Here is a 13,842-nt window from a genome sequence, read left to right as displayed (position 1 = left end):
TTACAATCACTGTGTTGAAATATTGTTTTTTTTGTAGTTTTGTATTAAAACTAAATTCATTCATTCTGTAAATTCAAATAACTGTTTACCTTACTTCTTATACTTTTCATTTGTACATTAAAGTGTTGGGCGACATCGTTCTCCATACAAAAACTGAGTGGAATGAATTTCAATGGCAGAAAGAAAAAATCTAAAAGTTCTAAGCAGCACCACTGTGATGACCTCGTGCCCCCGTTGTGAGGTCACTGCACTTGTTCCTTACGACAGAGATCACAGTGACCTTTGATGGCCTCCTGAACCGCTGCAGGGTCGTCCAGCGTGCTGAGGTCACCCAACCCGTCCAAGTCGCATTCCACCACCTTCCTCAGCACTCGTCGCATGATCTTGCCTGAGCGTGTCTTAGGCAGACGCTGGACAATCTGTGAGGAGACAGAGAGACCGAGGCTGAAGCAAGGTAGCGTTATGTTCACACCTTAGCCGACACGATCGCCACGCCCACATTGATTTGATTACCTGGATGCAGTCTGGACAGGCGTACTTGGCAATGCCTTTGGCCACCATGTTCTTCAGCTGCTGGGACAGAGCTCCCTCCTGGATGTCCACTGATGTTTTAAGCACCACAAAGGCGTAAACACCTGGCAACGCAGAAAGAAATGTGAGTACCTTAAACGGGCTCAGTGTTCGTAAAATCAACATGTTCGGCTGACTTTTCTGTCGGACTTCATTTGTCCCAGCTTGACTCAATGTCTCCTGCTAACCTTGTCCTTTGATGTCATGCGAGTAACCGATGGCGGCAGACTCGGCCACTGCAGGACACTGGTTCTGAAACAGAGGGCAGACCCGTGACTTTACATATAAGATGTAACCGCTTGAGCTCTGTTTTGGCTTTTAAAGACATAGGGGAAACGACCTTAAATGACCTTTTAATGTCAACAACTGCTCACATTTTACTCCACGATCTTCCTTATTAGAGTTCCACAATGCTACATGTGGTTGATCGTTGACTTGACTTACCAATACATCCTCTATCTCTGCTGTCCCAATCCTGTGACCGCTCACATTGATGACGTCATCAAGACGCCCAGTGATCTGATAATACCCCTCCTCAGAGCGATAGGCGCCGTCACCGGTAAAGAAGTAACCTGCAGGCGGGACGATGGAGGGATCAGGTTTGTATTGACTTGAGGAAGCAGTTGGGTTGAGGGACGTGACTCACCGGGGTACGGCCGACAGTACGTGTCTATGAACCTCTGGTGGTCGTTGAAAATTGTGCGAGCCATACCGGGCCACGGCTGAGCGATGCACAGAGCTCCAGATGTGTTGTTGGATGTCAGCTCTTTGCCCTGGATGCAAAACAGAGGCAGGAATGCAGGCAAAACAATTCACTCCATCTCCTTAATTGAATTTACAATGAACAGTGTTATTCCAGCACATAGAGGGCAGTGTTGTAAAGGGCATTCTTAAACACTGAAAATGCAGTGTGTGTGTGTGTCTGTGTGTGTAATGAGGAGGGAAGAGACAACCAACTCCAACTGCTTGTGAGCAATCTGTGCAAAAGCAGCTGCGGGAATTTTAATCTGGCGTTTGTCCCACACACAGGGAGGCTGATGGGAGTGGGCCGAGTATCAAAAGTGACACAGCTGGTGTGCCGCTTTTATAATCCTAATCTGACCTACTCTCCATGCAGTTCCCAGACATGCAACATGCATTACCTCGCTGTCCATGAGAGCTGGCTTTATACCGAAGAAGGGTCTCATAGCCATTCCCGGGATGATCTCTGCCTCTGGCTCTGATGGTCTTGGGGCGATGCAGATGCCACCTGTTTCTGAGAACGCAGAGCGAAAAAGGTCTACGTTTAGCACTGCTGCAGCCGTAGAAAGTACATTAAACACCATTATTACGCTTGAATCTGGTAATCTGCCCCGCCGGTTGCCGGTGTCAAGAGTGCAGAGGACCCGTTTATAAGTAGGACGCGACAGATGATCCCACAATAGCATGAGCAACTGACATCCAATTAAATCAACTGTGGGAGACGGTGCATCCACAAACACACAAACAAATGAATGTTACGGTGGCGTAAACAAGTGTCCTGATTGTCTACCCAGCCCTGATTAGTTTCACCTGTTCTTCCCTCCTCGTGTGTCTTTACTCTATTACGTGTATCCAGGAAGATAAAACATCATTACATAATCCTATTTGCTGTATGTGTGTATTTGGGTCATATCTTTGTTTGTAATTCTCAACCCGGTGATGCTGCGATGTTTAATTACCATCAGCTAATTGCGGATATTTGTCACTTGTATGGTAATTAACAGTTTTGCTCCATGTGGTCACATTTCAATCAAATTTGGAGGGATTAAGGGTGAAACACATGAGGTCAATCTGATCCCGTGTTTATCTGCATAGTAGATTTATCAGTTAATTAAGATGGCTTTGAAATATGTTCATAAATTCATCATTTGTGACATCAGACGTCATCTAATGATGGAGTTAGTAACTTTGCACTTATCACCATCACAATAAAAGCAAGCATAAGTCGGACTAAGCTGAGGCTCTCCAGAAGGCTGCAGTGTATTTAGTTAAATGGATCTTTTGGCAGATACGTCTATAACAGCTGTGCACAAAAGCAGCAATGTATCCAAACATACACACACACAGAGAGAGGAATGAAACAATTATCAGGTCAAGTGACTACCACCAAACTTAGGCATGAGCTGTGTGTGTCCAGAACTGTCCCAAATGTGTCCCAAATTACTGTATGGGGCAGGAAATGTTGTGTTTCTGAGATCTAACTCCTCCACAGCAAGAAGAGAAACGTCAGCCTGCAGGTTTGCTTTGTGCTTTTAGCCTCCTGAGACTTGGCTCCGAGCCGCAAACATCTGGTTTTGAATCAGGCAGGGGTCATACGAGGAGATAAAAATTCCCCGTTTCTACACGCGGCTGAGTGAGTGAAAGGCGCAGCCAAAGAGTGATTGTACATATGGATGCAGTGTTGTGTTTGCATTCCCAATGTTACATAACATTTGGGAGGGGCCAGGCTGCTCTCCCCTTTAAGACATATCATGTTGCTGCAGACGTGGCTGTGGAGAATAATAAGAAAGTGTTTTGTCTGTTCTGTGATTCTGGCATTTGTGTTTTGAGGGAAAAGCATGCTTAAAATCCTGCAGCCTCCATCCAGTCTGTGCATGCAGACTGGATTGAGACTTTACCAGAGCTAATCCCATCCAGCAGCATCAGGATTAACACAAGCACAACAACACAAACAAGGTCTGTACTGTGATGTGATCAGTGATGTGTTTTCAATATTTATTCTATTTCTCGGCAATCTATTTCTATTTTATTACATCATTTCAAAAATACTGGCACATACAGGGGCAGCTCAATAAATATGGTATCTTCCCCCTGATTGTGTCGCCTACTGAACCTTCACAGGTGATTTGAGTTAATGAGCTGATTAGAGTGAGACACTGTGAGTCTACAATATTGAACTTTTTCACAATACAACAATTTTGAGGTACTGAGTTTGGGGGTTTCATGAGCTGTAAGCTATAACCATCTAATTTAAACAAATGAAGGCTTGAAATATTGTGTAATGAATCTATAATATATGAGAGTTTCACTTTTTGAATTGAATTACTGAAATAAATGAACATTTCCACAATATTCTAATTTATTGAGCTGCACCTGTGTGAAACTCATTCTCAAATGGCTTGGATTTCTTTATTATTGAATTAGTTTTACCTTTGTTTCCTTCTAATCCCATATTTCAGTATATTAACATGAAACCGTGGTTACCTGTTTGCCACCAGGTGTCAACCACAGGGCAGCGTCCACCCCCGACCACTCTATGGTACCACTCCCACGCCTCCGTGTTGATGGGCTCACCAACTGTGGAAAGACACGGGTGAGTCCAAACATGTCACGTTACCATCATGTTGTTGTTTTTGTTCGCATATCGCACTCCGTAGTTTTGTTATTATCTCTTTTCTTTACTATATCTCCATCCCAGCTGTCATTTCTATATTATATAATCCTGGAAAAGTTCAATATAAATACACAATTTCAGCTATCATGGTCAAATCTATAACATAAACCCGACCTTGAATGTTGAGAAACCTTGAACCTTTACTTTCAAGCTGTGCCCTTGTGAGCATGATGGTATTTTTAGGAGCTGGTTGTGTTTTGCATACCAGAGCCCAGAGTTTTGAGGCTGGAGCGGTCATATTTGTGCACCCACTGGTCTCCGTACTTTAGCAGCAGACGTATCGCTGTAGGCGCCCCGTAAAACTGGTTTATCTGAAGTCTCTGAACCATCTCCCAGTACCTTCCTGTGCACCATGAAGAAATATGTTTGCAGGGGTCAAACATACACACTGCATCTACCATGGACTCATCTAAATACAGAATCAGAATGTGAGGGTGGAACAGAAGACAAAGCACAGCAGGGGAAACTCCATAACAAGGTGTGTAGTGAACGAATGGTGACTGCGTGTGTGTGACTGCGTGTGTGTGTGTGTGTCTGTGTGTGTGTGTGAGAAAGATTCTAATTTTGGAAGGTATGGTCACATTCAAGTTCAACTGTCAACAGATATTCATAGACCAAGAGACTAAAGGTCTTTACACACACAGGATTTACACAATACACAGAGATCTTTAAAACATTTCTTTCTAATTCTCTAAAACTCTCTAATCTTCTTTTATCACATCACACTCATGCTTCATTTGAAGTCTGGTTTGGAGGATCATACCAGGATCAGGGTAGACGGGGGTGCTCTCAAACAAGACAGTGGTGGCCCCGTTGGCCAGGGGCCCGTACACGCTGTAACTGTGTCCTGTGATCCAGCCGATATCTGCCACACAACCAAACACATCTCCATCGTGGTAATCGAAGACATACTGGTGATGAGAAACATTTTTTGAAAATACAGAAGACGAGGACGATATTAATCTCCGAAATGTACCTGTGTGTGTGTGTGGTTACCCTGTGTGTGAGTGAGGCATACAGCAGGTATCCAGCCTGCGTGTGGACGAGGCCTTTAGGCTTCCCCGTGCTGCCAGACGTGTACAGCAGGAACAAGGTGTCCTCGCTGTCCATGGCGGCCGGCTCACACACCGTGTCCTCTAGCAGCATCTCCTGCAGGGACACACTCGCTTTTGAGCATTGATGAAATCCGGTGTGTTTACTCGATCAAGTACAAAGACAGGAGAGGATTGTTCAAACATCACCTGGCCACACAAGATGTTATTTGATATAGTATAAAATAAATGCATACCCTCTTCACTATAGAATATTTTATCAAGTCTTAAATTATAATGATTGCACTGTAAAGCATCACAACAGCAAGTGACCGTGTCTTATCCAGCAAAAACTTTATTTTCCATCTTCACATCCTCACACCTGGTGCTGCTCTCTGCTGATGGCATTAATAAGTAATCATGTTCAGATTGGCTTTACGCTCCCCCTCACCTCCTCCATGGCGACGTCCCTCGCTGTCATGACGACCGGATTCTCGGTTCTCATAGCAACAAGCACCTGCTGTACGGATGGGCAGCTCTGTACAGCCGTATCCACCGTCTTCTTCAGCTCGATGACCTTACCCCCTCTGACGCCTTGGTTGACTGTGATGACTGTGCTGGACTGGGCTGGAAAGAAGCACAATCAGCCCTCTGAAGCTGTGGCTGTAGAGGGTAAACTTTCATTCTTTTGATTGGAAGAGTAAATGTGATGTCATTTAACTTGATTTCCATACAAATAAGGTGATGTTTAATGTTGACAAGTCAAAAGACAGATGACATTTAACTTCCCGGAAATTGGGTCATGGTCTTTATTTACGGGAACCTGGAAGTCCACTTTTGTTAAGTCTTATTTCTTCAGTGTGTCGCAGCCTCACCGTCTCTGATTCGCTCTGCCAGGGCCTCTGCGCTGAAACCGGCAAAGACCACATTGTGGGCAGCACCGATACGGGCACAGGCCAACATGGCCGCCACAGCCAGAGGACAGGGGGGCATGTAGATGGTGACACAGCCCCCCCGCTTCACCCCACGCCGCCTCAACAGATTGCCTAAGCGACACGTCATCTCCAGCAGCTGCCTGTATAGAGCAATACAGAACAGGGAGAGTTCAACATAAAGGTCCATGTAAGAAAACACACACACACACATATAAACCTTCTGACCTGTAGGTGACCTTGACCTCTGACCCTGGCTCATCTCTCTCCCAGATCAGAGCCACTCTCTCAGGAGAGTTCTGGACATGGCGGTCCAAGCAGTTCACTAAGACGACAACACACACACACACACACACACACACACACACTTGTGATGTTAGTCCCTGCTTGTTCTAAAGCTACAATATGTAATCCAAATGTAAACAAAATCAAACAAATGGATAACAACACTAAAATCATGGTTTGAGGTGATTTGCATTAACAGAAAGTCGCTACACAAAGTGATAAATTTAACTTTTCGCCTTTTTCAGATATTTTGCAGTAGTAGTAGTAGTACCATATGGTTGAATGAACACACACACACACACACACACACACGCACACACACACACACACACACACACACACACACACACACACACACACACACACACAGACCCCCATAACCAGTATGAAATCAGCTCACCGGACACATTCAGCCTTCCTCCCCCAAACCATGTGATGTGTCCCCGGCTGAAGTCGCAGTCCTGCACGGTGCGGAACGGACGGATCCAGCTCAGTCTGTGACGCGCCGCCGCGGCCCAGAAGCTCTCAGCGCGTCCGACGGAGAAATCCTGCAGCCCGGACCGGTCACGCACTCCTCCGAAGCCCGCAGCCTCCGGCATCCACGCCGATACCTCACTGGTCCCGGGGACGTGGTGGTAACGTCTGAAGACGAGCAGGCTGGAGGAAGGAAGGCGGAACTTTGGAGCGCAAGTAAACAGCATCTCCGTATTTAAATATTACATGTAATTAAATAAGTGTGGTTCCAAAGCATTAACACAACGTAACCTTTAATAAACTGGGTCTGAAAGTTCCCTCAAAGTTGCAGAGAGAAGGAGCGGAGGAGTGATGCGTTAAAGGGCGGTGACGCAACAATGGGCCGACACTTATTCACTCCTGTAAGGAATGATGACCTGAGGGTTTGAGCATATGTCGAGGGAAGGAGAGGAAAGGAAGGAAAGGAAAGGAAAGGAAAGGAAATGAAGGGAAAGGAAAGGAAAGGAAATGAAGGGAAAGGAAAGGAAAGGAAAGGAAAGGAAAGGAAAGGAAAAGGAAGGAAGGAAGGAAAGGAAAGGAAAGGAAAGGAAAGGAAAGGAAAGGAAAGGAGAGGAGAGGAGAGGAGAGAAGAGGAGAGGAGAGGAGAGGAGAGGAAAGGAAAGGAAAGAAGAGTAAAGGAAATGAACGGAAAGGAAAGGAGAGGAAAGAAAAAGAGAGAAAAGGAAAGGAAAGGAAAGGAAAGGAACGACAAGGAAAGGAAAGGACAGAAAAGGAAAGGAAAGGAGAGGAAAGAAAAAGAGAGGAAAGGAAATGAAAGGAAAGGAAAGGAACGGCAAAGAAAGAAAAGAAAAAGGAAAGGAAAGGAAAGGAAAGGAAAGGAAAGGAAAGGAAAGGAAAGGAAAGGAAAGGAAAGGAAAGAAAAGAAAAGGAAAGGAGAAAACAGGAGAGGAAAGGAAACACATGATCTTTTCCTGATCTCCACTTTGTAGTTTGAAAATCAGTCACATTTTATTAGACTACAGTTACATTTTTACAAAGACAAACATATAGATTATTGATGATCTGGACATAAGTAGTATTGACTTTATTTTCAATATAATCACTATACACATCAAAGTAACTGCTGCTTACACCTCACATCACGTGATCTTCACTGCACGCTGCCCCCCGTGGAGGGGAATCTTCCTGCCTTGCTCAAAGAGACCTCAGCAGGAAGATGCTGAGGTCATGAAGCTGCCATGTGAGAAGGATGGACTGAGGGGGTGAGATGATGTCAACATGAGGAAGGAAGAGGTCGACTGGAGCGACAGCACCCACATTATTAACAGTCATTTCTATTAATTTCTATTATTATTTTTGTAGAATTTGCTGCAATCCTCATTACTTCCTGATATGAGCCAGCAGAGTACCACCTTTGATCACTAGGGGAGTTGCCACCTCAGCTATCAATCATGTCTCAGCTATTTCAATCATGTCTCACGCTACCGGAAGATTTGACAGTCTGCTGATTTAAAGTGACACGTCAGGGGTTTAACAAAATGTCGTTATTTTCGGGGAAATGTAGGCAGAACTTTAGACAGATTTTTTTGAAAATGTTTGAGATGTTCACGTCCGTTGTCCCTTATGGACCCTTATGGGTTCTTGGAACACGACCCATGGAACACACTGTAAAGCCTCTTAAAGCTCCTCTACATGAAGTCAAACTGTTGGTTAGCCCCAAATATGTCAACTGTTGCCTCAAAAAGTGACATTTTACCCTGAGACGTTTGTATTTTGTCATTCCTTGCACCTTGTCACATCAGTTTACATCAACCAAGGCGCTACAGTCTCAAACTCTCCAAACACAAACTGACTCTTCACAGGTTTCAGCCCGACCCCCGCCTTAGATTTTGGCCTTTTTCCTCAGCTACTGAATTTTGGGGAATCTGTGGTTGTTGTTGGTTCCATCGCAGCAGCTCTCCACTGCCTGTAAAGTCTGCAGACCACATCCCACCAAGTCTGTAAACAGCAGCTGCTTTCAGTCGCTCTTCTTCACCTCTGCCGCCTCCTGCTCGTCCTCTTCCTCTGTGTCTGATATTTGGCTGTGTGTTTTGTCCGAATCTGTCAGCATCTTGGCACTGTGCTCCTGAGCCTTCGCCCGCAGTGCAGCGATACTGTTCTCCCTCAGTTCCTCCCGAGAGACGGATGATTTAATGTCCCTCTTCGGCCACCCCTCCTCTTCCTCCATATGTTTGTCCACCGTTTTCTCCTCTGTGGGCGTTTCTGTGCTGCCGAGTTGACCAGGGATTTCGTGCGGGCTTTCCATGGACTTCTTGTGCATACCTGAAGGAAAGAGACATCACTTGACATTACATGATGTTCACACAGTGTCCTCAGCGTCCACATCTTCATCTTCATCTCTCTGCAGGAGCTCTTATTCAATCTCAGCCGCCTAATTGATTGGAAGCAATCAATCGACACGTGGCAAGAGAGAAGATCTAATCTAATCTGTCCCGATGAAGTAGGATTATCACCATATTGACGACAGCTACCCATTATTGATTAGCTGACCCTTTTTATTGGCTCTTGATATGAGCAAGACCTCATTGCAACCTTATTGGAACGCGTCTCTGTCGTTATGTAAATGAGCAATAAGAATGCGACTGGTTGGTTGCAGCTTTTTGTGCCAAAGGAATAAGAGATTTCACTTTGTGCTGTAGAGGTCATTGATGAAGACTTTGAAGGTGCAATAGGCATCAATTTACAAGTGCAAAATTGGAAAGAGGCTGCATATAATTACTATTGCATGCAGCCATAATTCAAGTGGATAGGAGAGGTGGAAAGAGGGCAGGAATTCTCTCATCAATGCCACTTCTTAGGAGCCATAAAGGTCACAGACGACTCATTTTGCAGCATCCTTCCCATTCTCTCTGTGTTTGACAATGAAGCCTCCTCCTCCTCCTCCTTCTCCTCCTCCTTATGCAGTGAGCTCACCAAGTAACCATGGCGCGTACGACTCTGTGACGCCCTCCTTAGCCGACTTGAGGATGGACTCGGGCAGAGGGATGGAGTGGCGCACCATGGCTCCGTACAGGCCGTACTCCGCCATGACGCTGCTGCGGCCCCAGCACTTCTCCCGCTTCCTCCACTTGGCCCTGCGGTTTTGGAACCAAACCTGGAGCGACGAGAGAATGAAAGAGAGGAAATGCATCCAATGTGAGTTTCATTTTAAAAAAACAACCCAAAAACCCAATAATGTCACTACTAGATTTATATTTCATCCTCTGGTGACTTCATTTACGTATTTATGTTCTACAAGCGTGCAATGAAACACGCAGAATAGGAAGAAATAGAAAATCAAAACCTAAAAATACACAAATAGATTTTAAAAAGCCCTCAAAAGAGCACAAAAAAAAAATCAACATGTGAAAAATCTACATTGCAATTATTACAATTACTGTACAATATTGATGGAGGACCCCTGCCTCTCTGTGTGTGTGTGTGTGTGTGTGTGTCTTCCAACTGCCTAAATTGATTTCCACCAAGCCAGGCCTGTAATAGCCTCACCAGGGTTGTGAATATGGATGAGGAACAGGGGAAAAATGAGGAACCTATAATGGCAGAGGAAGCAGGTTGGAGGGAATGGTTCAGAGTATGTGTGTCCGCATGTGTGTGTGGGGGCTGTGCACGCGTGTGTGAGCAGACATGGAATTAAAAACCATCAAAGCCAAGCGCACGGAAAGCTATTCAGGTAGATCCGATGATAACCTTCATCTCATAAAAAGAGGGGCCTCAGATGAGCAATCATGCTTTTTGACAGCAATAGTGCAAATGTGTGTGGGTGTGAGTGTGTGTATATGTGTGTGTGTGTATGTGTGTGCGTGACCCCCGGGGGGCATAGAGGCTGATTGAAAAATAAGTTAATTTCCAGGCCCGATCGATGGGTGACAGGCTCTCAAATATCACGGGAAATTAAAAGGCCTGGTGCCGCCTGCAGGCTGAGGCCTCTGCTTGGCCTGCGACCTGTGCTCGCTCACTGCAGAGCGACACAGAGGCCAGACGCTCGCTCACTGCAGAGCGGCTCAGAGGCCAGGTGCAACTAATTACACCGTTTTGGGTTGAATTGGCTGCTAATGTGACAGTTTTAAGCACTGTGAGGAAGATGATGATGATGATGTTGGAGCAGCTGATTTGCTCTGAGGATCTCACCTGCACATCACATGGAGACTATAGAAGATGCTTTGCTTATGATTTGAAATGGAAGATGAGAGGAACACACGCACGCACGCACGCACGCACGCACACACACACACACACACACACCTGTATCCTGTCCTCTGGTAGCTCCGTCTTCATGGAGAGCATTTCTCGTGCGTAGACGTCTGGGTAGTGAGCTTCATTAAAGGCTTTCTCCAGTTCCTCCAGCTGGTAGGAGGTGAAGATGGTTCTGCAGACAAAAGGAGAGGAAACGTCTTCATCATTGACATTTCTTCACGTGCAACAGATTGGGAACCAACTCCAGCAGCCCCTTTTAAAATCAGAACAACATTCCGATTTTTACCCTTTTAGTAATAATATAAAAGAAATAATCTGAAAATATAACATTCAACATAAACAGGAATTTGTCACCTTTTGTCTCAGTTTACAAAAATTCGATTTGTTTCTAAATTAAATAACACTCCAAATATTCCCAATGAATCTATTTCGTTTATTTGAAAATATGTGAAATATTGCAATTCTTTAATATATATTTAAAGCATCGAAAAATCGCCAAGTTCGAATACATTCCGATATCATAATGGATTCCACACACACACACACACACACACACACACACACACACACACACACACACACACACACACACACAGAGAGACAGACACACACAAGCACACACACAATAATATTATTCAGGAATTAAATATTAGGAATTTCTATTTTAATCACCAATTAAATTACAACAACAAAACAATATTCTCCACCCTGCCGGTCCCCAGTCTGCGCTGAGATGGTGCGTTTAGAATTAATACTACAATAATCTAAATAATGTTCGATCTTTTTGTAGACTTTAATATTTGCTGCGTTTTTTCCTCACCTGTGCCGCCTTTTCTTCCGTTTCTTGCTTTGACTCGTGGATAATTTGGAGAATTGCTTATCAGCGGAACACAAGCTCATATCATCCGAATCTGTAAGAAAACAACCGATTTTAATACATAATAATAATAACAATAATAATAATAATAATAATAATAATAATAATAATAATAATAATAATAATGCCAGAAAAGAAATCAGTTTATATTTCTTGTGTTGATCCTTTATTTGTTTTCGTTCTGATCTGTTAATTTGGGCCAAACTTGAACTGAAGCTTGTTTCTGTGATGTGGTTCCAACTCAATCTGTCCCTGAATGCCTCAATATAAAGATTGTAAAATACTAAATGTTAAACGTGTCGTGAACATCTCGTCCATCCGGTTCCACTCACCGGAGCTCGCTGCCGAGTGCCGTGCGTCCATGTGTGTGTCCAGGCGCGTCGCTCTGTGCAGCGGCTGCAGGTGAACATTCTGCGCCTCCGTCAGCACCTCGATGAAGGCAGGCTGGCTGTAAAACGGGTGGATCCCCTCGGGTCCCACCAGACCCACGCCGACCCCGACAGCAGCGTGTCCCAGCACCGACCTGGCGGCCAGGACGTGCGCCCTGTGCGGCAAAGCCTCCAGCGGCCGCCTCGGCGCTGCCGGCGGCTCCTTGTTGAGGCCGAGCAGCTCCTGGATGCCGAAGCCTGTGCGCCGCTGCACCGTGGGGCCCATTTTCCAGGCCGGCGGCTGCAGGGAGCCTCCGTGCATCATGCTGGTGTGAAGAGCGCCTCTCTGCTTCAGCACCGAGTCTGGAAGCGCGACTACCTCCTTCCCTGTCATGGCGGAAGATTCCACTGATTAGTTTTTGTTTTCGATTCCCAAAACGCTTCAGTCCCTTTGCGCGATCAGCCCCGGGATGCTCTCTCTCTCCCCTTCTCTCTCTGACTCTCTGTCTCTCTGTCTCTCTGTCTCCCTCTCTCTCTCTCTCTGTGTGTGTGTGTGTGTGTGTGTGTGTGTGTGTGTGTGTCTCTCTCTCTCTCTCTCTCTCTCTCTCCCCCCCCCCCCTCTCATTTTATCCAACAGGCAACAGGCTGCAGCCAATCACACAGGGGGAGAGGCTCGGGGGGGTCAGAAGTGTCCATCAGTGCAACAACACCACACAAGATCTAAATTAAATGAACACACATTATTTCGTCATATTTTGCTAAATGTGTATATGAGAGAATATACACGTGATCTTCTTTTAAATCCCATAATGATCACAATGATGATGATGTGATGTGAGCGGAAAGGCCCTGAACTTAATTTACATAAACACTTCAGATGGATCTTAGTTTCTTCTTAATTAAACACATAGAAACGGAAAAAAACGTATACTAAAGTTCAGGAGGGACTGGAGTTTTCCGGTGTTTTGCTTCTGTCAAGGACAGGATGAGTTTCTTTTCTCCATCTCCAGATGAAAAAGGAGATCAATAACAGCTGTAACTCTGATCCATGAGTCACAGGGTCGTTACACAAATCCAATCCCAAATCCCTAAATCGAGGGAATTCATTTCAATTCGCAGCACGTTTGTCCCCAGTGAAACCACAAGTGACGGAAAAGCAGAAAATAAACGTTACAATTAATTATAGAATAACATAAATGAACAATTATAGACCTGAGAGCATGACTGAGGTTTGATGCCTAAAGTTGATTAATGTTATTGTAATAAAAGCAGTAGAATGTTGCATTATTGTCTATAAAAGATTTGATAACAAAAGAATAATTTGGGTATTTGAGTTTTTAGAACCAAGAGCTTGATTTTAAGACATAAGAAAAAAGAAAATCGATCGATCACTTGTTGAATGATCCTACTGACAAACAAACCAGCCGAAATAGACGAAAACAAAACCTCCAATTAAACGAGTTAAACCGTGAAAAAACACTTCAACACATCAAATAAAAAACCGCTGACTAAGAGACGGAAAAGATCAACTTGTAACACACTTATACTGAATTTGGGTGAATTAAAGCAAATTCAATCCCAATATCCCAATTTTCATTCCCAAACACAATCGTCGCTAATCAGCCATTATTCAGTT

The 13,842-nt window shown here is 44.7% G+C and overlaps 2 protein-coding genes across 2 annotated transcripts; both read right to left on the bottom strand.

The window, feature by feature from the left end:
* Positions 1 to 242: 242 nt before the first annotated feature.
* Positions 243 to 6,934, bottom strand: LOC143014222 (acetyl-coenzyme A synthetase 2-like, mitochondrial). Its single transcript, XM_076168027.1, has 14 exons — positions 6,634 to 6,934; positions 6,177 to 6,273; positions 5,892 to 6,091; positions 5,468 to 5,643; positions 4,982 to 5,134; positions 4,749 to 4,896; positions 4,191 to 4,328; positions 3,796 to 3,888; positions 1,713 to 1,825; positions 1,217 to 1,343; positions 1,015 to 1,142; positions 759 to 822; positions 514 to 635; positions 243 to 419 (listed from the first exon to the last, which is right to left on the bottom strand). Exons 1-14 carry the CDS (start codon positions 6,932 to 6,934, stop codon positions 243 to 245), a joined length of 2,037 nt encoding a protein of 678 aa, XP_076024142.1.
* A 1,790-nt stretch (positions 6,935 to 8,724) lies between these two features.
* LOC143014249 (visual system homeobox 2-like) lies at positions 8,725 to 12,600 on the bottom strand. The gene is made up of 5 exons (XM_076168058.1): positions 12,171 to 12,600; positions 11,782 to 11,872; positions 11,010 to 11,133; positions 9,681 to 9,861; positions 8,725 to 9,029 (listed from the first exon to the last, which is right to left on the bottom strand). Exons 1-5 carry the CDS (start codon positions 12,598 to 12,600, stop codon positions 8,725 to 8,727), a joined length of 1,131 nt encoding a protein of 376 aa, XP_076024173.1.
* Between the last annotated feature and the right edge of the window lie 1,242 nt (positions 12,601 to 13,842).

This window comes from Genypterus blacodes, unplaced genomic scaffold (assembly GCF_046128005.1).
Source record: "Genypterus blacodes isolate CSIRO-AG114 ecotype Tasmania unplaced genomic scaffold, CSIRO-AGI_Gbla_v1 ptg000185l_1, whole genome shotgun sequence".
In the NCBI taxonomy this organism is placed as follows: domain Eukaryota; kingdom Metazoa; phylum Chordata; class Actinopteri; order Ophidiiformes; family Ophidiidae; genus Genypterus; species Genypterus blacodes.
Note: the sequence above shows the minus strand (reverse complement) of the source record. Positions and strands in the feature narration are given on the sequence as shown.

Coding starts and splice junctions, on each gene's coding strand:
- LOC143014222 (XM_076168027.1), bottom strand. CDS start 6,934: ATGCTGTTTACTTGCGCTCCAAAGTTCCGCCTTCCTTCCTCCAGCCTG. Junction 3,889..4,190: donor CCTCAAAACTCTGGGCTCTG/GTATGCAAAACA, acceptor GTCTTTCCACAG/TTGGTGAGCCCATCAACACG. Junction 1,826..3,795: donor TGACACCTGGTGGCAAACAG/GTAACCACGGTT, acceptor CTGCGTTCTCAG/AAACAGGTGGCATCTGCATC.
- LOC143014249 (XM_076168058.1), bottom strand. CDS start 12,600: ATGACAGGGAAGGAGGTAGTCGCGCTTCCAGACTCGGTGCTGAAGCAG. Junction 11,134..11,781: donor CGGAAGAAAAGGCGGCACAG/GTGAGGAAAAAA, acceptor TTTTGTCTGCAG/AACCATCTTCACCTCCTACC. Junction 9,030..9,680: donor GTACGCGCCATGGTTACTTG/GTGAGCTCACTG, acceptor TCTTTCCTTCAG/GTATGCACAAGAAGTCCATG.